The following is a 24,532-nucleotide window of genomic DNA, read 5'->3' on the forward strand; positions in this document are numbered from 1 at the left end:
GCTCCTTCTGATGGACCGAAAAGGAGGTGTCTTGACGAGATCGGAAGGCCAGGAAAGGAACATGTGGCGATTGGGTGGTTCTTATCGGGTGGAGGGTTTCTTCAGCCCCGTCCCGTCTCTCCGTCCCGATTCATGACATGCTAGAAGAGGTTGGAGGGAGAGGGAGAAAGTTACGCAGAGTTACCCGTATTTTTCGGACTATAAGAGCCTTGGTAGTACAGTGGTCTAAAGCACCCTGTTATTAAGAACAGCTGCCTGCAATTACTGCAGGTTCGAATCTCTCCAAGGCTCAAGGTTGACTCAGCCTTCCATCCTTTCTAAGGTAGGTAAATTGAGGACCCAGTTTGTGGGGGCAATAAGCTGACTTTGTATAAAAATATACAAAAGAATGAAAGCTATTGCTTAACGCATTGTAAGCCGCCCTGAGTCTCCGGAGAAGGGAGGCATATAAATCAAATTAAAAATAAATAAATAAATAAGACGAACCGGAGTATCAGATGCACCAAGATTTCAAAGAGGTAAAGAAGAAGAAGAAAGTTTTTGCCCTCCCCAGCCCCCAGGAGCTCTCTGCAGGCCTCCCAAACCCTCTATGCATCCCGTTTTTTGCGAAAAACGAGCCCGTTTTACCCAAAAACTGGGGCCTGCAGAGGGTTTGGGAGGCCTGCAGAGAGCTCCTGGGGGCTGGGGAGGGCAAAAATGCCCCGTTTTTGCAAAAAACGGGCCCGGTTTTGGCCTCCCAAACCCCCCACGCATCGCATTTTTGCCCTCCCCAGCCCCCAGGAGCTCTCTGCAGGCCTCCCAAATCCTCTGCACATCCTGTTTTTGTGAAAAGCAGGCCTGTTTTTCGCAAAAATGGGACACACGGAGTGGGGGTTTTGGGAGGCCAAAAATGGTTGTATTCAGTGTATAAGACGCACCAACATTTCCACCCTCTTTTAGGGGGGAAAAAAGTGCATCTTTTACTCCGAAAAGTACGGTAATACTTGAAAACCGCAAGCTATTCTTTGTTCACCCAGCTTAACGCTGTCAACAATCAGCAAAACAGAGTTCAGGTCATCCTCAACTTACAACCTTCATTTAGCCACAATTAATCAGTGGAACGACCTGAGCCTCCAGAAACTGCGGTTGCTCCAACACTGGAGTTTTTTAAGAAAAGATTGGACAACCATTTCATTCATCTGAAATAGCGTAGGGTTGCCTGGCTGAGCAGAGGGTTGGATTAGAAGACCTCCAAAGTCCCTTCCAGCTCCAGTTATTTTGAAAAAAAGTGACTTACAACTGGTCCTCACCCTTATGACCATCTCAGCACCTCCCCAGGGTCACGGGATTAAAATTTGGGCGCTTTGGCAACCAAGCATGTACTTGCCATAGTTGCAATGTGCCAGGGTCGTGTAACAAGCTGGCAACAAAAGGTTGGGAAAATCAGGCACGACTCACAACTTGCCTTGCTTAGCAGTAGAAATTCTGGCCGCAATTGCGGTCATAAACTGAGGACTACCTGGAATCAGAGCTGGAACCATCCAATCTCTTTACTTTGTTATGTGGAGGTATTTTTAAGGAGTCCTCTCAACTTGCCTGTTTTCCTGATGACATTTCATTACCCTAAGTTGGTACCGTCATCAGTGCTCGTGTGAGGAAGAACATCAGCGATGGTGTCGCCTCGTTTGAGCAATGAAACCTCTTCAGGAAAACCACCAAGCTCAGAGGGCACTGAGGAGCCCTCATTTCAATCCAGAGCTACAAATATTCTCCTTTTATTGGAGGTATCTTAACCACAAGTCTATAGGGATTCTCAGTTATCCAGATCGTGGTTGTCCCAAAAGTGTTTTTTTTTTTTAAGAGGCAGCTGCACTTTCTGGTTTTTCTTTGAAGACGTTTCTCTTCTTATCCAAGAAGCTTCTTCAGCTCTGACTGCATGGTGGGGAAGAGAAGGATTTATAACTCTTGCAGACGGTTGGTCATTTGCATCCTTTGAGAGAGTCCTTGAGGCTACTTGGAGTTGAGTCACTCAGCTGCAGCCAAGAAGGCTCCGCATCCATTTGCACCACTCAGGTGATCCTGAGGACAGAGACAAACCTCCAAGTGGCCTCAACGACTCCCTAAAAAAGATGCAAATAACCAGCTGTCTGCAAGGAGTATCAATCCTTCCATCCTCCACCATCCAGTCAGAGCTGAAGAAGCCTCCTGGATGAGAAGCGAAACGTCTTCAGAGAAAAACCACAAAGCCCAGTTGAAAAAGCACCTCTGGGACTTAGCCACAGGAAATCAAACAGTATTTTTAGACAGGAAGATCTCCTGTGGAGAAAGAGAGGCCACCATTCTATTGGTGTCCCAATAGGACAGCTGTCGATGCCAGATGTTCCTATTGTCCCAAATGTGCTTTTTCAAGAGGCAAGTGGACTTTCTTGGTTTTTATTTATTTATTTATTTATTGGTTCGATTTATATGCCGCCCTTCTCCGGAGACTCAGGGCGGCTTACAATGCGTTAAGCAATAGCCTTCATACTTTTGTATATACCTGCTTAGTAGGGCTTTTGGCCCCCCCTAAGTGGTGTTCTTTTTTATACAAAGTCAGCTTATTGCCCCCACAATCCGGGTCCTCATTTTACCTACCTCGAAAGGATGGAAGGCTGAGTCAACCTTGAGCCTGGGGAGATTCGAACTCGCAGTAATTGCAGGCAGCTGGTGCTACTTAACAGCACTTTAGTCTGCTGCGCCACCAAGGCCCTTCTTTGAAAATGTTTCGCTTCTCATCCAAGAAGCTTCTTCAGCTCTGACGGGATAGTGTGAAACAGAAGGATTGATACTCCTTGCAGACAAAGGTGGTCATTTGCATCCTTTTTAGAGAGTCCTTGAGGCCACCTGGAGGTTTACCTGTGTCCTCAGGGTCACCTGAGTGGTGCAAATGGGGGTGGAGCCTTCTGGGCTGCAGCCGATTGGTTCAACCTCCAGGTGGTCTCAACGACCCTCTAAAACAGTGTTTCTCAACCTTGGAAGCTTGAAGATGGATGGACTTCAACTCCCAGAATCCCCCAGCCAGCGCTGCTGGCTGGTGGATTCTGGGAGTTGAAGTCCACCCATCTTCAAGCTACCAAGGTTGAGAAACACTGCTCTAAAAGAATGCAAATGACTGTCTGCAAGCAGTATAAACAGTCAGAAGTGAAGAAGCTTCCTGGATGAGAAGCGAAACGTCTTCAAGGAAAAAGCAAGAAAGTTCAGTTGCCTCTCGAAAAAGCACCTTTGGGACAACCAGGACCTGGACGGTTGAGAATCTCCGTAGACAGGTGCTCCTAATGTTAAACTAAAACCTGGTTTAAACCAAGGAAGACTCCACCTTTAATAAGACAGTCCACCATGAAATTGAATAACCCAGATAGTGAACTGAACTACTACTTGTAGATATGGAGTTTGAAAATATTTAAAGGGCGCATGTATTAACTTTGCAGGAAAGATAAATCTTCGATATTTTATATTTTGCAAGTCAGACAAAGGCTTCCTTGCAGTGGTGGGCTGTTGGGGGTTCGCAGGGGTTCGGGAGAACCTCTAGCTAAGGTTCTGTGCAGTTCGGAGAACCCCCAAATCCCACTCCTGGCTGGCCCCGCCCACCCCATCCCACCCCTCTCAGGAGTCCCCACATGGCCTATTTTGGATGCAGGTAAGTGCAGGGTGCACAAGGAGGCTCGGGGAGGGTGAAAAATGGGGCTACCGGAAGTTCAGGAAGCCTAGAAACGTTTTCGGCCTCCAGAGGGCCTCCGGAGCCTGGGGAGGCTGTTTTCACCCTCCGGGATGCTCGAGAACAGCCTCCGGAGCCCGGGGAGGGCAAAAGCTCTCCACACACCCACACACCGCCATGGTGCAGGAGGCCGACTAGGCCACGCCCACCATGGTCACGCCCACCCAGCAACTCAATTTTTTGAAGCCTATCCCTGCTTCCTTGAGGTCATATCACAGACTGACCAATCAAGGGGTTTCTTGATTCTTAGCCTAGGACACAAGATTGTAATCTTTTAAAAGCATCAACGATGCCCCAATTTAAGGGATGGTTAAATTAAAAACAGCAAAAGAGAGCAAAAAACAAAAAAAAACTGGTGATGTTATTTTTTTAAAAAAAAAAAAGAAGCAATAAAAATCAATTAAAAAGAGGTGAATTTTAATTAAAAACAAATTGCAAACCTTGTTTCCTGATCTTCTGAAGGAAGGGCAGTCCTGTAAGACAAATTGATTGATAGACGTTATGAAGCGGATTTATTTTTTTTCAAACACCACAGTCACCAAGGGCGGCCCCAGATATTTGGAATCCTCCAGCTGAGAAGTTAATTTCCTGACACACAGACCTTTGAAATGGCAAGTTATTTGGACACAAGGCAGAAAACCGTTCATGTAATTATATATACCTGTATTTTTCGGAGTATAAGACGCACCTTAGTTTTTGAGGAGGAAAATAAGAAACAAGCTGATTGGCAGGTGGATCGGTCTCCCTGAATACCCCCAATCAGCTGTTCCCAAAGGTGAATTTTAGCAACAGGTTCCTTGGTTGTGAGCTCTGTGCCTTGCTTTTTTTTTTTTTTTTTTGCTTTTTTTTCTGCCTCTGAAACTTCTGAAACTCCATTTCAGAAAAAAACTTTTTTTCCTGCCTCTGAAAGCCTCCGAAACAGCTTTAGAAAAAAAGCCTCTGAAGCTCTGTTTGGAGGCTTCTTTTCTGAAGCTTCCTTTTCTGATGCTTTTTTCAGCCTCTGAAACCTCCATTTGAGAAGTGGGGCTACATTCGGAGTATAAGACGCACCCAGATTTTCACCCTCTTTTTTGGGGGGGGAAAGGTGTGTCTTATACTCTGAAAAAATACGGGTAATTATATATATAATATAGAATAATTGGTAGCTGGTGGTAGCCTTGTTGACTTAACAACTACGGAGTTAGCCTTAGGAAAGAAAATGCAAGGGTATTTCCCACAGAGACGGTATCTACTGAACCTTGCAAAGGTAACACGCTGAAGTTGCATCACGAAACCCACAAAAGATGCTCGCTTGACTCAAAACGAATAGGAGGAATCTGGCTTTTGAATGAAGCCCAAGGGGACATTAGCTGGGGGGTTGTTGGTGATCCCTGAGCTTAGTGGTTTTCTTGCAGACATTTCTATGAGCCGAGGTGGCGCAGTGGTTAGGGTGCAGTACTGCAGCTAGTTCAGCTGACTGCTAGTTCAGCAGATCAGCGGATCAAATCTCACCGGCTCAAGGTTGACTCAGCCTTCCATCCTTCCGAGGTGGGTAAAATGAGGACCCAGATTGTTGGGGGCAATATGCTATTTAGTATACTGTCTTTGGTGTAAGCCGCCCAGAGTCCTCGGAGAGTGGGCGGCATAGAAATATGACTAATAAATAAATATAAATAAAAATTTCATTACCAAGCTAGGTATAGCATCAACATGCACTGATGATGTTCCCTACTTTGGTCATGAAATGTCAGAGAGCACCTAGGATCCCACAACCTCCTCCTCTTCCTCCTCCTCTCCACAAGCTCCCTTCCCTTCTGGCACGGATGATGTTACCTAGTTTGGTCATAAAATGTCTACAAGAAGATAGCCAAGCTCGGAGATCACCCAGGACACCACGATTCAACCCTGAGCTACGAATCTTCTCTTCTCTGGCCTCCCCTTGTCCTGTGGGAGGAGAGCCTCACCTGCCCGCAGCAGCAAAATCATCAGAGGGAGCCCCTTTTCCAATGAACCCGTTTTATTCCGAGGCAGACTTTTGGAGATCTTTGCCACCAGGTGCACGGAGGGGCTAGGGTAGAGTTTCTCCAACCTTGGCAACTTGAAGACGGGTGGACTTCAACTCCCAGAATTCCCCAGCCAGCATAGGGTAGTTGTCAAGACTCGGATACCTTTGAATAACCTCTGGGATTGGAAAGGGGGCTCCCGTCTCCCTCAAATATCTAGCTTTCTTCCTACCCTGCCTGGCATGAGGAAACGGGGTGGTCTTGTTGGCAAGACCACCCTGTTTCCTCATGCCAAGGTGGCGCAGTGGTTAGGGTGCAGTACTGCAGGTACTTCAGCTGACTGCTAGTTCAGCAGATCAGCGGATCAAATCTCACCGGCTCAAGGTTGACTCAGCCTTCCGTCCTTCCGAGGTGGGTAAAATGAGGACCCAGATTGTTGGGGGGGGGCAATATGCTATTTAGTATACTTTAGTCTTTGGTGTAAGCCGCCCAGAGTCCTCGGAGAGTGGGCGGCATAGAAATATGAATAATAAATAATAATAATAATAATAAAATAAATGGGAACAGGGGGAAGCTCACCTCTCTCTCTCAGCCGTCTCCTGTTTAACTCCTTCCGCCCTGGAACAAAATAAGAGCATGGCCGGATGAAGCGGGCCCTTCCCAAATGGCCCCTCCCCCAGGGAATCCAGGGGATCCCCCACCTTCCCCCCCTCCCCCCCCCCCGGTCCCGACCCACCTGAAGGAGACATACCGTTCTTTCCTGGCCTGGTTTCGCTCCTCTTCGAACCTACAGAAACGGCAGGGAGGACGTTAAGGGGTCGTCTGCTGCGTACGGGAAAAATCAGTTTTTCCGACAAATGTTTAATAGGCAACTGGAGACATAAGGAAGGCGGCCTTGTAGCTCACTGCGGCCAGGGATAAATTATGCCAGTACATTCCCATAGCAGCCCTTCAATCTAGGGAAAAGAAGGACCAGGGGGGACATGATAGCTGCATTCCAGTATTTGAGCGGCTGACACAAAGAAGGGGGGGTTTCAACTTATTCTCCAAAGCACCAAAGAAGGCAGGACAAGAAGCAACGGATGGAAACTACTCAAGGAGAGAAGCAACCTGGAATTAAGGAGAAACTTCCTAACACCGAGGACAATTAACCAGTGGAACTTCTTGCCACCAGAAGTTGTGGGTACTTCATCAATGGAGGTCTTTAAGAAGAGACTGGACAGCCATCAGTCTGAAATGGTATAGGATCTCCTGTTTGAGCAAGGGGTTCTAAAATTTTTTACTACCAGCTCTGTGGGCGTGGCTTATTTTTTGGGTGTGGCTTGGTGGGAGGGTGTAATGTGACTGGGTGGGCGTGGCCAACTTTTTTTTTTTTTTTACTTTTAAAAGCATTTTTTTCCACAACCTTAAGAGGTTGCAGATAAAAAATTCTTTTAGAAGCCTCTGACGATCAGGCAACTCAGCTGGGATCGCCAGAGGCTTTTAAAGACATTTTTTTCCCTACAACCTCTTCGGCCGAAGAAGTTGCAGAAAAAAAATGCTTTTAAAAGCCTCTGACGATCCCAGCTGAGCTGCACGATCATCAGAGACTGTTTTTTTTTTTTTACTTTTAAAAGCATTTTTTCGGCCAAAGGGGTTGTAGAAAAAATGCTTTTAAAAGTAAAAAAAAAAAAAAAAAGCTTCTGATGAGGTGGGCGGGGTAAGCGTGCGGTGACCGAGCCAGGGACCAGTTCGGGGGCATGGCCAGCCAATGTTATTGCCGGTTCTCCGAACTACTACCAATTTTTACTACCGGTTCTTGCGAACCGGTGCGAACCAGGAGCAACCCACCACTGGTTGGACTACAAAATCTCCAAGGGTCCCTCCCAGCTCTATTCTGATTCTGATTCTGAATCTCAAGATGCAAATATTTCTTCTAACTAAAAATATTGATTTCTGTAGATAACAGAAGGGCAGGAAATAACCAGAGATCTAATACATTATTTCTGAGGAGGAGGAGGAGGAGGAGGAGGAGGAGGAGGAGGAGGAGGAGGAGGAGGAGGAGGAGGAGGAGGAGGAGGAGGAGGAGGAGGAGGAGGAGGAGGAGGAGGGATTGCTACAAACTACCCTGTTTCCCCCAAATTAAGGCATCCCCTGATAATAAGCCCAATCAGGCTTTTGAGCGCATGGCAATAAAGCCAAGCGCTTATTTCAGGGTTCAAAAAAATATAAGACAGTTTTTTATATTCAGGGAAACACAGTATCTATCATCTATCTATCTATCTATCTATCCATCTATCTATCTATCTATCTATCTATCTATCTATCTATCTATCTATCTATCTACCCTGTTTCCCCCAAAATAAGACCTCCCCTGATAATAAGCCCAATCAGGCTTTTGAGCGCATGGCAATAAGGCCAAGCGCTTATTTCAGGGTACAAAAAAAATATAAGACAGTTTCTTATATTCAGGGAAACACGGTATCTATCTATCTATCTATCTATCTATCTATCTATCTATCTATCTATCTTTCTACCTACCTACCTACCCTGTTTCCCCCAAAATAAGACCTCCCCTGATAATAAGCCCAATCGGGCTTTTGAGCGCATGGCAATAAGGCCAAGCGCTTATTTCAGGGTACAAAAAAAATATAAGACAGTTTCTTATATTCAGGGAAACACAGTATCTATCTATCTATCTATCTATCTATCTATCTATCTATCTATCTATCTATCTTTCTACCTACCTACCTACCCTGTTTCCCCCAAAATAAGACCTCCCCTGATAATAAGCCCAATCGGGCTTTTGAGCGCATGGCAATAAGGCCAAGCGCTTATTTCAGGGTTCAAAAAAATATAAGACAGTTTCTTATATTCAGGGAAACACAGTATCTATCATCCATCTATCTATCTATCTATCTATCTATCTATCTATCTATCTATCTATCATCTATCTATCTATCTATCTATCTACCCTGTTTCCCCCAAAATAAGACATCCTCTGATAATAAACCCAATCGGGCTTTTGAGCGCATGGCAATAAGGCCAAGCACTTATTTCAGGGTTCAAACAAAATATAAGACAGGGTCTTATTTTCGGGGAAACACGGTATTATTGCTACTCTTGATAGCAATACACCTGAAGCTACTTCTATCAATTGAGCAGAGCAGTTAAGCTTGGCATGGTCTATCTCAGTATTTCTCAACCTACACAATTCGAAGATGGCTGGACTACAACTCCCAGAATTTCCCACCCAGCTTCATGTTGCCCAGGTTAGGAAACCCTGGTCTAATAGGACCAAGAGTCCTTCTCCTGGGCTTTCTGAGGTTTGCTAGCAAGGATTCCCAAGGGCTACACTGCTCCTTCCCTGCCTCCAGGTGATGCATCCCTTTACCTGCACAGGTGCACACTCATCGATCCTGTCTCCCACACCAAAAAAGCCGATTAACTCAAGTCAACACCACGGAGGAACCCAAATGTACTCTGAAGAAGGGCAGCCTTGCATATTTTAATTACGGTATGTAATTATTTCACAGGGGCAAGAATGGCGCGGTGGCCTAGAGGTGGAGCTCTCGCCTCACAATCAGGAGGCTGAGAGTTCAATCCCAGGTAGAGGCAGATCTTTCTCTCTCTGGGCACACTGAGAATATATCTGCGGAACAAAACTCTGCTTTGGCGACAGGAAAGGCATCCGGCCATTAAAACCCTCTGCTAGCTCCATTCAGTTGCCCAGACTCCACCCCGCAAGGGATTATGGGTTCGTTAAAAGAAGATGATATAGTGCAGGAGTCCAACTCGCAGCTCCGTGGGCTGGATGCATCATGCATTGGCCACACCAACCCCCGTTTTAGCCAAGGGGGGAGAAGTCACAATCTGCCACGTGACAACAACGTGACGATGTGAGTTTGACACCCCTGGTGGTGAGAGCTGTGTGTAACGAAATTTCATTGTGATCTCTGTCGATGTAGTATGCATTCAAAGTGACAATAAAGTCACAGGAGTGGTGCAGTGGCCTAGAGGTGGAGCTCTCGCCTCACAATCAGGAGGCTGTGAGTTCAATCCCAGGTAGAGGCAGATATTTCTCTCTCTGGGCACAATGAGGAACAAAACTCCGCATGGGCGACAGGAAGGGCATCCAGCCAGTAAAACACTCTGCTGGCTCCATTCAGTTGCTGTTGTGGCCCACCAGCGGCCTGCGTGGATCATGGCTGATCCCGACAACGAGGAGGCTGGTGTGGTGTTGCACCAGCAGCCGGCGCGGCCGGCGCTTGCATCAGACAGCGAGGAGGCTGAAGAGGATGTGGTGCCAGAGGCAGAGACTCATCCAGGGCCTTCAGAACCTCCAGAGGCTCCTTCCAGTGGAGAGAGCGAAGTGGAGAAGCCTCTCCTCCATGCTTGAGCACGCAGGGCTGCCAAAAGGCAGGAGTGGCTACTCAGGAGGAGGAGGTCTCCTCGAGAGTAAGGCTTGAGGATAATTGGCCACTCCCTTAGCCTATTTAAGTCACATGCGTTAGTAAGTTTCTTGCTGGAAACAACTTGTAATTATCATCAGAGCATTTTTGGAAAAGTCTTATCGTATCTTGTTTTCTGGGCTGGTTGCCAACTTTTGCCGGACTTTGGTTTATTCTTACTACTTAATAAATTTGATAAGGACCGTTGGTGTGTGTCTATATCCTCGGGAATCCGGAGCCGGGGCAGAACAGTTGCCCAGACTCCACCCCGCAAGGGATTATGGGGTAGTTAAATGATGATGATGTAATTATTTCACAGTGTTGAGGGTTCTGAGAACCTCCAAATTACAACAACGCTTACTGCAGGATGCAATCTGGAATCTGGACGTGCTCCATGGGAATCGTATGAGCTAGTTCCTCCAAGGTGTGGACGTACTGGATTTTGCTGATGAATTTCACACTGGGAAGAGAAGAGAGAGACGCAGCTTTAGCTTCTACGGGCAGCCGCAACCAGAACTCGCAACCACTCATGTTAACAACAGTTCGAAGTCGCGACAGCCTTGGAAAACGTGACTTAAGGCTCATCCTCAAGGTGTCACACCAATCCTGAGGTCACCGGATCACGATCGAAGCCCCTGGACCCCAGCTTGTGTTTACAAGGGTTGCAGTGTCTTGCGGATATGTGATCACCGTTTGCGACAGTTAATTTGTTGCAGGAATTGGGTAGAATAGAATTGAATAGAATAGAATAGAATAGAATAGAATAGAATAGAATAGAATAGAATAGAATAGAATAGAATAGAATAGAATAGAGGAGAGGAGAAGAATGGAATGGAATGGAATAGAATAGAATAGAATAGAATAGAATAGAATAGAATAGAATAGAATAGAATAGAATAGAATAGAATAGAATAGAATAGAATAGAATAGAGGAGAGGAGAAGAATGGAATGGAATGGAATGGAATAGAATAGAATAGAATAGAATAGAATAGAATAGAATAGAATAGAATAGAATAGAATAAGGAACAGAGTAGAGTAGAATAGAGTAGAGTAGAATAGAATAGGGTAGAGTAGAGTAGAGTAGAATAGAATAGAATAGAATAGAATAGAATAGAATAGAATAGAATAGAATAGAATAAGGAACAGAGTAGAGTAGAATAGAGTAGAGTAGAATAGAATAGGGTAGAGTAGAGTAGAATAGAATAGAATAGAATAGAATAGAATAGAATAGAATAGAATAGAATAGAATAGAATAGAATAGAATAGAATAGAATAGAGGAGAGGAGAAGAATGGAATGGAATGGAATAGAATAGAATAGAATAGAATAGAATAGAATAGAATAGAATAGAATAGAATAGAATAGAATAGAATAGAATAAGGAACAGAGTAGAGTAGAATAGAGTAGAGTAGAATAGAATAGGGTAGAGTAGAGTAGAATAGAATAGAATAGAATAGAATAGAATAGAATAGAATAGAATAGAATAGAATAGAATAGAATAGAATAGAATAAGGAACAGAGTAGAGTAGAATAGAGTAGAGTAGAATAGAATAGGGTAGAGTAGAGTAGAATAGAATAGAATAGAATAGAATAGAATAGAGGAGAGGAGAGGAGAAGAATGGAATGGAATGGAATGGAATAGAATAGAATAGAATAGAATAGAATAGAGTACAAGAGAATAGAATAGAATAGAATAGAATAGAATAGAATAGAATAATAATGAATAGATAATAATGAATAGAATAGAATAGAAAATATGGAATGGAATGGAATGGAATAGAGTAGAGTAGAGTAGAATAGAATAGAATAGAATAGAATAGAATAGAATAGAATAGAATAGAATAGAATAGAATAGAATAGAATAGAATAGAATAGAATAGAATAGAATAGAATAACTGGAAGGGACCTTTGAGGTCTTCTAGTCCAACCCTGTGCTCAAGCAGGAGAACCTATACCATCTCAGACAAGTGACTGTCCAGATTTTTCTTAAAAGCCGCCAGTGATGGAAGCACCCACAACTTCTGGTGGCAAGCTGTTCCACTGGTTAATTGTCCTCAGCGTTAGGAAGTTTCTCCTTAATTCCAGGTTGCTTCTCTCCTTGATCAGTTTCCATCCGTTGTTCCTTGTCCTGCCTTCAGGGGCTTTGGAGAATTGGTGGACCCTCCTCTTTTTTCTGGCAGCCCCTCAAATACTGGAAGACTGCTATCATGTCACCCCCTGGTCCTTCTTTTCTCTAGAGTAGCCAACCCCAAATCCTGCAACCGTCCTTCACACGTTTTAGTCTCCAGGCCTTTGATCCTCTTAGTTGCTCTTCTCTGCACTTTGTCCAAAGTCTCAACCTCTTTTTTGTAGTGTGGTGACCAAAACTGGTTGCAGTTATTCCAGGTGTGGCCTTCATAGGGTTTGGGCTAGTGGGAGACATGATAGCAGGATTCCAGTATTTGAGGGGCTGCCCCAAAGAGGAGGGGGTCAAATGATTCTCCAAAGCACCAGAGGGCAGGACAAGAAACAACAAATGGAAACTGATCAAGGAGAGAAGCAACCTGGAATTATGGAGAAACTTCCTAACAATGAGAACAATTAACCAGTGGAACAGCTTGCCACTAGAAGTTGTAGATACTCGAACACTGGTGGTTTTTCAGAAGATTGGACAGCCATCTGTCCCGAATGGTATAGGATCGCCTGCTTGAGCACGGAGTTGGATTAGAAAACTTCCAAGGTCCCTTCCAGCTCTACTCTGATTGATTGATTGATTGATTGATTGATTGATTGACCTTGCCGGTCACCTTCTAACAAGCAAAGTCACTTGGGGAAGCTGTGAATGCTCCAAGACTGGAGGCTTTTAAGAAGAGACTGGACAGCCACTTGCCTGACGTAGAGTTTCCTGCCTGAGCAAGGGGTTGGACCTCCAAGGTCCCTTCCAACTCGGGACCTCCAAGGGACCTCCAAGATACCTTCCAACTCGGGTATTCTATAAGTTGGATTTGCTTAATAACTGCTTGATTCATTTAGTAACCACCGTGATTCACTTAACAACTGCAGTAAAAATGGTTGTAAAATCAGATCCGGTCATGTGATGACTTGCTTAATGACCGCATTGCTTAGGCCACCATCAAGGTACCTTCTACCATATGTGGTGGACGTGTCCGGAAGCGAAGAAATTCTGGAAAAAAATACAAAAACGGGTCCAAGAAATATGAAACGAGGACATTAATTTTCTACCTGAAATTTATCTCCTGGGAGTGCTAAAACGGAAATTTGTTAAGGAAAAGAAATATTTGATTATTCATATTGTCACAGCTGCCAGACTCTCCTATGCCAGTTGCTGGAAAGAGAAAGGATGCCCGACTGAGGAACAGATAGTCAATAAAGTATTGGACTGTGCAGAAATGTGCAGATTAACGTATGTTTTAAATGGAAAGGAAGACTCAGAATTTTATACGATCTGGGATCTGTGGTATAGGTGGTTGAAAAATAAATGCAAAAGTTAACTCTCATTAGGACAATGTATAATTTTTAATTAATCTATATATTATTGTTGTATTATGTGTTCAATTTTACAAGGTTTATGTATAAACTGTATAATACCTAGATAATTGATTAGATTCCATATATGTAAATATACAAGATGACTACACGTTGCCAAACCATAGAGTTTGAAATGTAATATATTCTTTACTCAATAAAATTTCATAAAAAAAAAAAAACGGTTGTAAAATCAGATCCGGTCATGTGATGACTTGCTTAATGACCGCATTGCTTAGCAACCCAAATCAAACATGGTTGTAAGTTGAGGACTCCCTCTACAGCTGGTAAGTTTGCAGGATGTTGCAAGGAACCCTAATTAAGGTGAAGCCAAAGGTCATTAAATGGCTTTTAAAGATGCTTGAAAGGTTAGGAGGAAAAAAAATGCTAACCGTTTCATTACTCAACTTACGACATTTGGGCCCAAAATTTCCGTTGCTAAGCAAGGCAGTTGTTAAGTGAGCTTTGCTCCATGTTACGACCTCTCTTGCCCTGGTTGTTAAGAGAGGCACTGCAGTCGTTGAGTTAGTCACACGGTCGTTAAACGAATCTGGCTTCCCCGTTGACTTTGCCTGTCAGAAGGTCGCAAAAGGGGGTCGTGTGACACCCCCCACCCCCCTCACCCGGGACATTGCGACTGTCATAACTATGAGTCAGTTGCCAAGCAGTTGCCAAATTTTGATCACTCGACCATGGGGAAATTCGGCAACGGTCGTAAGTGCGAAAAACGGTCACAAGACGGTCTTTTTCAGCGCTGTTGTAACTTCGAACAGTCACTGAACGAACGATTGTAAGTCCAGGGCTACCTGCAATCCTCAGCCATGTTGGCTAGAGGTTCCAGGGATGATGGGTGTTGTAATCCAACATGTCAACAAGATGAAAGAAAGCTGAATTGGAGCATTCGGGGATTTCTGCAACCATCCAGAAACAAGGAATGGGTTAAATTTACTACTATAGGGCATATTGAAAGCAAGCGACCCAAAGAAAGCAATCATTTCAAAGGTGGGTTTCGCTCAGAGTGGCCTAGAGGTGGAGCTCTCGCCTTACAATCAGGAGGCTGTGAGTTCGATCCAAGGTAGAGGCAGATATTTTTCTCTCTCTCTGGGCACTCTGAGAATATACAGTATCTGCTGAATATAATTCCGTATTGGCAACAGGAAAGGCATCCGGCCAGTAAACACTCAGCTCAGTGGTGAAATTAAAATTTGTTACTACCGGTTCTGTGGGTGTGGCTTTGAGGGGGGGTAATGTGAGTGGGTGGGCGTGGCCAATTATTATTATTTTTTTTACTTTTAAAAGCATTTTTTCTACATCCTCTTCGGCGAAGAGGTTGTAAAAAAATGCTTTCAAAAGGCTCTGACGATCCCAGCTGAGTTGCCTGATCAGGAGAGAGTTGCCTGAAAAGGAGAGGCTTTTTTTCCTTTTAAATGCCTCAGACAACTCAGCTGGGATCGCCAGAGGCATTTAAAAGAAAAAAAGGGTTTTTTTTCCTTTTAAAAGCCTTTAACGATCCCAGTTGAGCCGCGCGATCATCAGAGGTTTTTTTTTTTTTTTTTTTACTTTTAAAAGCATTTTTTGGCCGAAGAGGTTGTAGAAAAAATGCTTTTAAAAGTTAAAAAAAGCCTCTGATGATTGTGCGGCTCAGCTGGGCATGGAGGGGGGGGGAAGGGATTTTTGCTACCGGTTCTCCGAACCGCCTGCCTCCATCGCTACCGGATCGGGCGATCCGGTCCGAACCAGGAGCATTTCACCCCTGGGATTATGGGGACAATGGGTTTCGCTCCAGCTTTTGATTCCTTTACCTGATGAATGGACGGGATATCGCCAGCACCGTCCGAATGAACCAGGAAGGATGAACGATTATTAACGCTTTCAGATTTTTCCGTAACCTGCAAAAAAATGGAGACGATGCAGTTTGGGAAAAAATAAAATAAAATAAAATAGGCCAAAGCAGTTGCATCTCAGTGAGATAATAATTCTGCACCGCTATGAATCTTAAAAGAGAGCCAGGTTGGGGGTAGCAGTTAAGGCACCAAGCTAGAAATGTTATTAAGTTAATTTTTCATGTGGTCCATAGATTTCCCCCCTCCCTTTTTTTTTTTTTCTGTTGGTTTTTTATTTTTCCATTTTTTTTAAGCACTTGGAAGGGTTGGTGTTTTTTCTCCTTTTCATGCTGTATGTGTTTCTGTCAGGGTTATCTTTGTGCTTTGTTTCTTTTTGTGGTTGTTATTTTAAAAGCTGTAAAAATAAATCAATAATGGTTGGTTAGGGGTCCTGAGGTCATTTTAGGGTGGTATACAGCCTTTTTAAAAACACAAGACAATGTTGATGTTGGATGCAGACAGAGGACTATCTATAATTGGGTCTTTGGTCCATACATTTGACATATACAAAGAGAGAGAGAGAGAGAGAGAGAGAGAGAGAGAGAGAGAGAGAGAGAGAGAGAGAGAGAGATAAGATAGATAGATAGATAGATAGATAGATAGATAGATAGTTAGATAGATAGACAGTCAGACAGACAGACAGATGCTAGATGAGAGAGATGAGAGATGACATATCAGGTCCGCCTGATTCGCCAGTTGCGTCCCTTTCTGGATCGGGACTCGTTAAATACGGTCACTCATGCTCTTGTTACTTCCCGCTTGGACTACTGCAATGCTCTCTACATGGGGCTCCCCTTGAGGAGCACCCGGAGGCTCCAGCTGGTCCAGAATGCGGCCGCGCGGGTGGTTATGGGAGCGACGTGGCACTCCCATGTGACTCCCCTCCTGCGCGAGCTGCACTGGCTCCCGGTGGTCTTCCGGGTGCGCTTCAAGGTTTTGGTTACCACCTTTAGAGCGCTCCATGGCATCGGACCGGGGTATCTACGAGACCGCCTTCTGCTACCAATAGCCTCTCACCGACCAGTACGCTCCCATAGAGAGGGGCTCCTCAGGGTGCCGTCGGCCAAACAGTGTCGACTGGCGGCCCCCAGGGGGAGAGCCTTCTCTGTGGGGGCACCTACCATCTGGAACGAGCTCCCCCCAGAGATACGGAAGATCCCGGACCTGCGCACGTTTCGCCGTGCTCTCAAAACTTTTCTATTTCAGCAAGCTGGCCTGGCCTAACTCCCCTCTTTTAAATTCTTAAATTTTAAATTTTTGAATTCGTGATTTTATAAATTGGGTGTTTTAATCTGTGTTTTGGCCGAAATATTTAATAATTTTAAGGGATTTTTAATATTTGTATTGTCTGTATTTTATCTTGGCTGTTCACCGCCCTGAGTCCTTCGGGAGTAGGGCGGTATAGAAATTTGATTAATAAATAAATAAATAAATAAATAAAGAGACAGATATGGATGGATGGATGGATGGAGAGAAGATAGAGAGAGAGAAGGGAGAAGAGAGAGAGATGAGATAGATGACATAAATAGAGAGATATGGATGGATGGATGGATGGATGGATGGATGGATGGATAGAAGATAGATAGATAGATAGAGAGAGAGAGAGAAGGGAGAAGAGAGTGAGCTGAGATAGATGACATAAATAGACAGAGATGGATGGATGGATGGATGGATGGATGGATGGATGGACGGACACAGACAGACAGACAGATGAGAGATGAGAGAGATGAGAGAAGATGAGAAATGACATAAAGAGACAGATATGGATGGATGGATGGATGGATGGATGGATGGATGGATGGATGGATAGAAGAAAGAGAGAGAGAGAGAAGGGAGAAGAGAGAGAGATGAGATAGATGACATAAATAGACAGATATGGATGGATGGATGGATGGATGGACGGACGGACGGACGGACACAGACAGACAGACAGATGAGAGATGAGAGAGATGAGAAAGAGATGAGAGATGACATAAAGAGACAGATATGGATGGATGGATGGATAGAAGATAGACAGACAGATGAGAGATGAGAGAGAGATGAGATAGATGACATAAATAGACAGATATGGATGGATGGATGGATGGATGGATGGATGGATGGATGGATGGACGGACACAGACAGACAGACAGATGAGAGATGAGAGAGAGAGATGAGATAGATGACATAACTCTTGATTTCTTTTGCTATTGTGTGTTTGGTTTTAAATTGTAAAATACTCAATAAAAATTATTTTATAAAAAAAAGAGATAGATGACATAAATAGACAGATATTGATGGATGGATAGATAGATAGATGATAGCTGAGAGAGATGAGAGAGAGGGAGGGAGGGAGGGAGGGAGGGAGATGAAGATGGAGATAATGATGGAGATACATATATAGATATATCAAATTTATGGCCAAATACCCAACTATAAATGCCTGGCTCTGTATTTAAAAAAGAAGGTAAGTCAAATGCTAGGATGTGAGAAAATACAGACCTCCACACACACAACACACCAGGAGATTGCGTCAGCATTGCCGCAAAAGAGCAGGCGCAATGCACCCCTTCCTCAACCGAACCGATAGTGACCTGGGTCTGTTATGGGTGCGATCAACCCTCCTTACCGTCTGTCGATCATCTGGTAGCACTTTTTCAGCCAGCCGATGCCCGGCATTCTCCTCCGCGGAGTGGCGCCGTTCAAATATACAATCATGTAGTCTTCGGCAACCAGCAGCTCCAAACTGCTGATCACGTACCTTTCAGAAAAGGAGAGAAGAAAGAGAAGTGAAGAAAAAAGGAGCTTAGAAAACTGCAAGGTTAGAGTATCTTTTTAGATTGGGATTTTCCCCACTTTAGAAGCTTTTAAAACAGGTGGACTTCAACTACCAGAATCCCCCATGACTGGCTGGGGAATTCCGGGAGTTGAAGTCCACCCATCTTCAAGCACGCCGGCTGGGGAATTCTGGGAGTTGAAGTCCATCCATCTTCAAGCACGCCGGCTGGGGAATTCTGGGAGTTGAAGTCCACCCATCTCAAAGCACGCTGGCTGGGGAATTCTGGGAGTTGAAGTCCACCCATCTTCAAGCACGCTGGCTGGGGAATTCTGGGAGTTGAAGTCCATCCATCTTCAAGCATGCTGGCTGGGGAATTCTGGGAGTTGAAGTCCACCCATCTTCAAGCATGCTGGCTGGGGAATTCTGGGAGTTGAAGTCCGGGAGGACAAAGCAGCCCTTTTTTAAACACCCCCCAAAGGGCCAGGAATCTGGCAAACCAAATCCTTTTTTTCAGGTCACCCCCCCCCCCCCCGGTGTGAAATTTCCCATGTTAGAGATGACTTAGGCAGCTCCCCCAATGGGGCCTTAGCAAGATGTCTCCCCTCCTTTGCAGAAGACAGGAAGAGCCCCCACTTACAGGAAGAGGTTCTCCATGATGTAATGGTAGTCAGGTAGGTTGCTGTCCGGCAAGTAACAAGCTGCGAAGACAATAATGGCATTGAGGCCTTCCCCGTAATAACCTAAGAGAGAGAGAGAGAGAGAAGCATGGAGGCAATTGACCTGCTGAAATCCCTTCCTGAAATACGAGGGCCATCCCCGCCTGATGGATCTGCTCCCTTCTCCTCCAAAGACTTGAGTTGGGGACCACGTGGTGTCTCCAGAGCTTCTCACCTCCATGAGTCACCACCTTCATGTACGGCTTGATCATCTGCAGGTCGATGCGGTGCTCCTGTTCCCCAATTATGACCGTCCTCCACAGACGGCCATTGGGGGCACCCCCGTCTTCCCCGCCTCCATCTCCAAATAGGTCTGCACTGTCTCCGGGCATGTTTTTGGCTGTGGCCACGGGAGTGTCGTCTGAGAAGGAGAACCAGGAAGACACGATAATAATAATAATAATAATAATAATAATAATAATAATAATAATAATAATAATAATAGTAATAATAATAGTAATAGTAATAATTTTATTTCTATACCGCCCTTCTCCCGAAGGACTCAGGGCAGTGTACAGCCTATTTAAAAACACAAGACAAACAGCGATTTAAAATTTAAAATGATTAAATAGATTTGGCTCAATTTAAAACCCCAGAAATTTAAATACCCCAATTTAAAACTATTATGTTGATAGCCCGGCCTGGCGGAACAACAGGGTCTTCAGTGCGCAACGAAACACCCGGAAGTCGGAGATCTTACGCATTTCCGGGGGCAGTTCATTCCACAGGGCTGGGGCTCCCACAGAGAAGGCCCTCCCCCTGGGTGTCGCCAGCCGACATAAGTACCCGGGTCCAATGCCATGGAGCGCTTTAAAGGTGGTAACCAACACCTTGAATCGCACCCGGAAGGCCACTGGGAGCCAGTGCAGCTCGCGCAGGAGGGGTGTCACGTGGGCACAACGAGTTGCGCCCATAACCACCCGCGCGGCCGCATTCTGGACCAGTTGGAGCCTCCGAGTGCTCTTCAAGGGGAGCCCCATGTAGAGAGCATTACAATAGTCCAGCCGGGTGGTGACAAGGGCATGAGTGACCGTGCGCAAGGCGTCCCGGTTCAGAAAGGGCCGCAACTGGCGGATCAGGCGAACCTGATAAAAGGCCCCCCTGGCCACGGCCGTCATATGCTCTTCTAAAGACAGCCATGCATCCAGGAGGACACCCAGATTGCGAGCCCTCTCTGTGGGGGGCAAAGATTCACCCCCAATAGTCAACGGTGGCACCTGCTGACTATATCGTCACAAGATGAGTCACAAGCCTAACCTGGCCCAGAATCACACATTTTTAGGAGTCCGTTTTGTCTGAAATGGTATAAAGCCGTGATGGCAAACCTATGGCACGCGTGCCACAGGTGGCACGCAGAGCCATATCGGTGGGCACACGAGCGTTGCCCTAGCTCAGCTCCAGTGCACATGTGCGCGCCAGCCAGCTGATTTTCGGGCCTTCCGGGCTCACAGGAAGTCAAGAAACAGGCTGTTTCCGGCTTCCGGAGGGCCTCTGCGGGGGTGGGGAAGGCCATTTTCACCCTCCCCAGGCTCCTAGAAAGCCTCTGGAGCCTGGGGAGGGCGAAAAATGGGCCTTCCGGTACCACCGTGCCATCACGTGCCAAAAGCAGGGGGAGCACAGGGGGGGGGGGGTTGTGTGCGCATTTGCGGGAGGGCAGGGAACATTAATTTATGGGTGTGGGCATGCACGCACATGATCCCACCAAGCTTTCCCCGTTTTTTGCAAGCGACGCCAAAAAGGTTAGCCATCACTAGTCTAGGGTTTCCTCCTGCTCAAACAGGAGACCCTGTACTATTTCGGACAAGTGGCTATCCAAACTCTTCTTAAAAACCTCCTGATCGTCAGAGGCTTTTGTTTTCTTTTAAAGGCATTTTTTTTTAATTTGATTTATATGCCGCCCTTCTCCGGAGACTCAGGGCGGCTTACAATGCGCTAAGCAATAGCCTTCATCCTTTTGTATAAGTCAGCTTATTGCCCCCACAAACTGGGTCCTCATTTTACCTATCTTAGAAAGGATGGAAGGCTGAGTCAACCTTGAGCCTGGCGAGATTCGAACCTGCAGTAATTGCAGGCAGTGTCCTTAATAACAGGGTGCTTTAGACCACTGTACTACCAAGGCTCTTTATTTTGCAAAGCGGTTTTAGAAACAATGCTTTTAAAAGTAAAAAAAAAAAAAGCCTCTGATGATTGCGTGGCTCAGCTGGGCATGGGAGTGGGCAGGGATTTTTGCTACCGGTTCTCTGAACCACCTGCCCATATCGCTACCGGATCAGGCGATCCGGTCCGAACCGGGAGCATTTCACCACTGGGAAAAGTCCCAGAAAAGGGAAGGAGTTTATTAGGACAAGGCTTTTACTACTGTGGGAAACTGAGAGGGGAGGGAATTGTATGGAGCTGCAGTATCTCTCTGTTGATGCAGCTAAGACTGCACTGGCTTCTTTATTGTGGAATACAGTACATTTTTAATTCATCAAATCTAATAAAATTAAACCGCATTCTGTTTTTTTAAAAAAACATTGTTCAAAGGTCTGACCCCCAATACCTACCCTCCAAGGCATCCCAATTGCAGGCCAGAACAATTAGACACAAAAATAGTTCCTCCCCCCCCCCCTGACACCCCCCACATGCCATCACTCTGCTAAACAACTAATTTCCACAACACTGTCTTATGCCCTGAGATGCCAAACCACCTAGCAGGGCTATTATCCTTCTCATCTTTCCTACTACCTATTCCTTTCGCATCTTATGACTATCACTTTGTCCTGGCCACTTCTTACAGAGCCACGATCGAGAGCCTTTTAACAAACCGCATCCCTGTTTGGTTTGGTGGCAGCAGTGCCTCCGATAGAAAGTCCCTACAGAGAGTGGTCAGGACAACGGAGAAGATTATAGGAAGGTGGCTTCCCGTTATTCAGGATCCTGCTTATAGATTTGTTTTACTCTCCATGTACATGTATATATCTGACCTAGACTGTGTTGTCTCTGTGTGTCATATAATATATGTGGGTTCATGCCTAATTGTCAGAGGAAAAGCCTCTGAGCATTTTGCTGCAACTAATTGATTGTTAAGTTTGCATGGTTGAATCAACCAATCAGAGCACAGCTTCCTGGCTCTGAGTTACCTGTGCTTTCCAACGGCTACTTGGCCAGTATATAAGTAGCAGCAGGAGCAGAGCCGCAGCTGAGCTGCAAGAGCTGCCGAAGAGCTGCCCCAGAGCTACGCAGAGCTGCTACAGAGCTGGAGCGAGCAGAGAGCTAAGAGATCCTCAGAGAGAGCCTCTCATGCAAGACTCTCTGAGAGACGCTGAGAAACAGAGAGAGAGAGCAGCTGTGAGCAGAGACAGCTGAGAGCACCCAAAATCCTCCAGAGTTGAGTTACTGCAAAGAGCTGAGTCATTACCTTGCTCCTGAGGAGACCTGCAGGAGAAGACTGCTAAATGGACTTTGCTAAGAGGAGAATCTTTTAGGCTGTTGATGCCTTTTTGTAGGTTTGTTTTTATGTGTTTTTGTAATGTTAAACTATTTACCTTTTTAAGACTCCTCGGTCAACTTGCATGCTTCAGTGCGTTTGTGTGCCTATCGGGCCACGGTTCATTCGAACCCAGAACCTCCTTCACACTAATTTTGTATTTATTTATTTATTTTGTCATGTTCATGGAGTGTCTATTGGAGGTGGGGACCCTTTGAGAGCTGTATGCAACGAAATTTCATTTTAATCTATGCCGATTAGTCTACATTCAAAGTGACAATAAAGTTGTTCTAAGTTTGTTGTTTGTATCTTATGATTTATGACGACTGCATTTTACGATTATGGTCATGACTTATCCTTTGTAGCTTTCATGCACAACTGACCAATACACTGAGAGCTTCTGCACTGGACACAAATTTCTTGTGTGTCCAAAGCACAACTGACCAATAATGAATAATCTATTTCGCAAAATAGGAGCCTGGATAGCTCAACAGACAGAGCACTGTAATTTAACACCAGCTGCCTGCAATTACTGTAAGTTCGAATCTCGCCAAGGTTCAAGGTTGACTCAGCCTTCCATCCTTTCTAAGGTAGGTAAATTGAGGATCCAGATTGTGGGGGCAATAAGCTGACTTTGTATAAATATACAAAAGTATGAAGGCTATTGCTTAGTGCATTGTAAGCTGCCCTGAGTCTCTGGAGAAGGGCGGTTTATAAAAAATCAAATTTATATATGTTTTCTCAGGTTTTCGCGGGTGTTTGTATGTAGGTCTTTGGTTATTCGGGTCTTCTCCCGCGTAAACTTGGAAGTGTCTTGGCGACGTTTCGACGAAGTCTCATTCGTCATCTTCAGGCTGGTGTTCTCGGCTTCGTGCTTCACATTGCTCCTGGAAGCACGAAGCCAAGAACACCAGCCTGAAGATGACAAATGAGACTTCGTCGAAACGTCGCCAAGACACTTCCAAGTTTACGCGGGAGAAGACCCGAATAACTAAAGACCTACATATATATGTGTGTGTGTGTGTATGTATGTATGTATACATGTATATATATCTCCCGCTTTAACCTCAGCCACTCCTGATAGGAAACACAGCAGGAATAAATCATCCATCAATTCTTACCCTCCCATTCCAGTTCGTTGCCATTTCCCAGGAATTCCAGCGAATCCGTCTCATCCGGCGTTTCAATGTCGTCGACGTTTATATCCAGGTCATCCGGCGTGTCCAGGAAATCGTCGGACAGGAGGGAGCCTTCGCTCTGATCCAAAGAAATGTTGATTTCCGGAGCAACCAGAGTCTTCCTCTTGTGGTGAGCTCCGTTACTAAAATGTAAGGAGTTTGGGGGAGCTGTGGAGTGTTAAGGACAAAAAGTTAAAAAAAAAAAAATAAGTGGAACAACTTGCCTGCAGAAGTTGTGAGTGCCCCAACACTGGAAATTTTTAAGAAGAGGTTGGATAACCCTTTGTCTGAAGTGGTGTAGGGTTTCCTGTCTGGGCAGGGGGTTGGACTAGAAGACCTCCAAGGTCCCTTCCAACTCTGTTATTCTGTTCTATTCTAAAAACTATGATCAGTTTTAAAAAGAGGAGATTCTCACAAGTACTTGTTAAGATGCACTTATGTCACACTTATAGCTTCTGAAGTTTCCTCTTATGACTGTGCAAACATCCATAATATACATCCACATGTCTTCAGGCTGTTGTCACACGAGGTATGGACATTTCAGTCTGTTAGGATATGGTTTGAGCCTAACAAGTTGTCCAGGCAATATATGTGTACTGTAACTTTAATGTGAATATGTATTGTGTAACTTTAAGGCTGTAATGCTGAGTCATGCTGTAATTAGGTAATGAGCAAGGTATTGTAACGTATTCAGTTTGATGATGAAGCTGAGATGATATGCTACCATTGAGAGGAATTGCTATCTGCTAATCATGGTTGGATGGATCTGCTACCATCGTGGTTTGTGAACCAGAGTGAGTTTGTTATTCTAACCAACTAATGTTTGTTTGATAAGACGATATCTGTAACTACTGGAC

General features: G+C 45.0%; 1 protein-coding gene across 1 annotated transcript in view; it reads right to left on the reverse strand.

The window, feature by feature from the left end:
• ATCAY (ATCAY kinesin light chain interacting caytaxin) overlaps nt 1-24,532 on the reverse strand; it is a 55,470-nt gene that overhangs the window by 9,518 nt on the left and 21,420 nt on the right. The window contains exons 3-9 of the mRNA XM_070939088.1: nt 23,619-23,843; nt 19,204-19,389; nt 18,950-19,052; nt 18,163-18,294; nt 15,473-15,559; nt 10,507-10,605; nt 6,448-6,502 (exon numbers count right to left, since the gene is read on the reverse strand). Of these exons, the coding sequence (XP_070795189.1) occupies nt 6,448-6,502; nt 10,507-10,605; nt 15,473-15,559; nt 18,163-18,294; nt 18,950-19,052; nt 19,204-19,389; nt 23,619-23,843 (887 nt within the window). The remainder of the gene's footprint in view (nt 1-6,447; nt 6,503-10,506; nt 10,606-15,472; nt 15,560-18,162; nt 18,295-18,949; nt 19,053-19,203; nt 19,390-23,618; nt 23,844-24,532) is intronic.

Source organism: Pituophis catenifer, unplaced genomic scaffold (genome assembly GCF_029215685.1).
Source record: "Pituophis catenifer annectens isolate HBS135680 unplaced genomic scaffold, rPitCat1.0.hap2 SCAF_1, whole genome shotgun sequence".
Taxonomy (NCBI): domain Eukaryota; kingdom Metazoa; phylum Chordata; class Lepidosauria; order Squamata; family Colubridae; genus Pituophis; species Pituophis catenifer.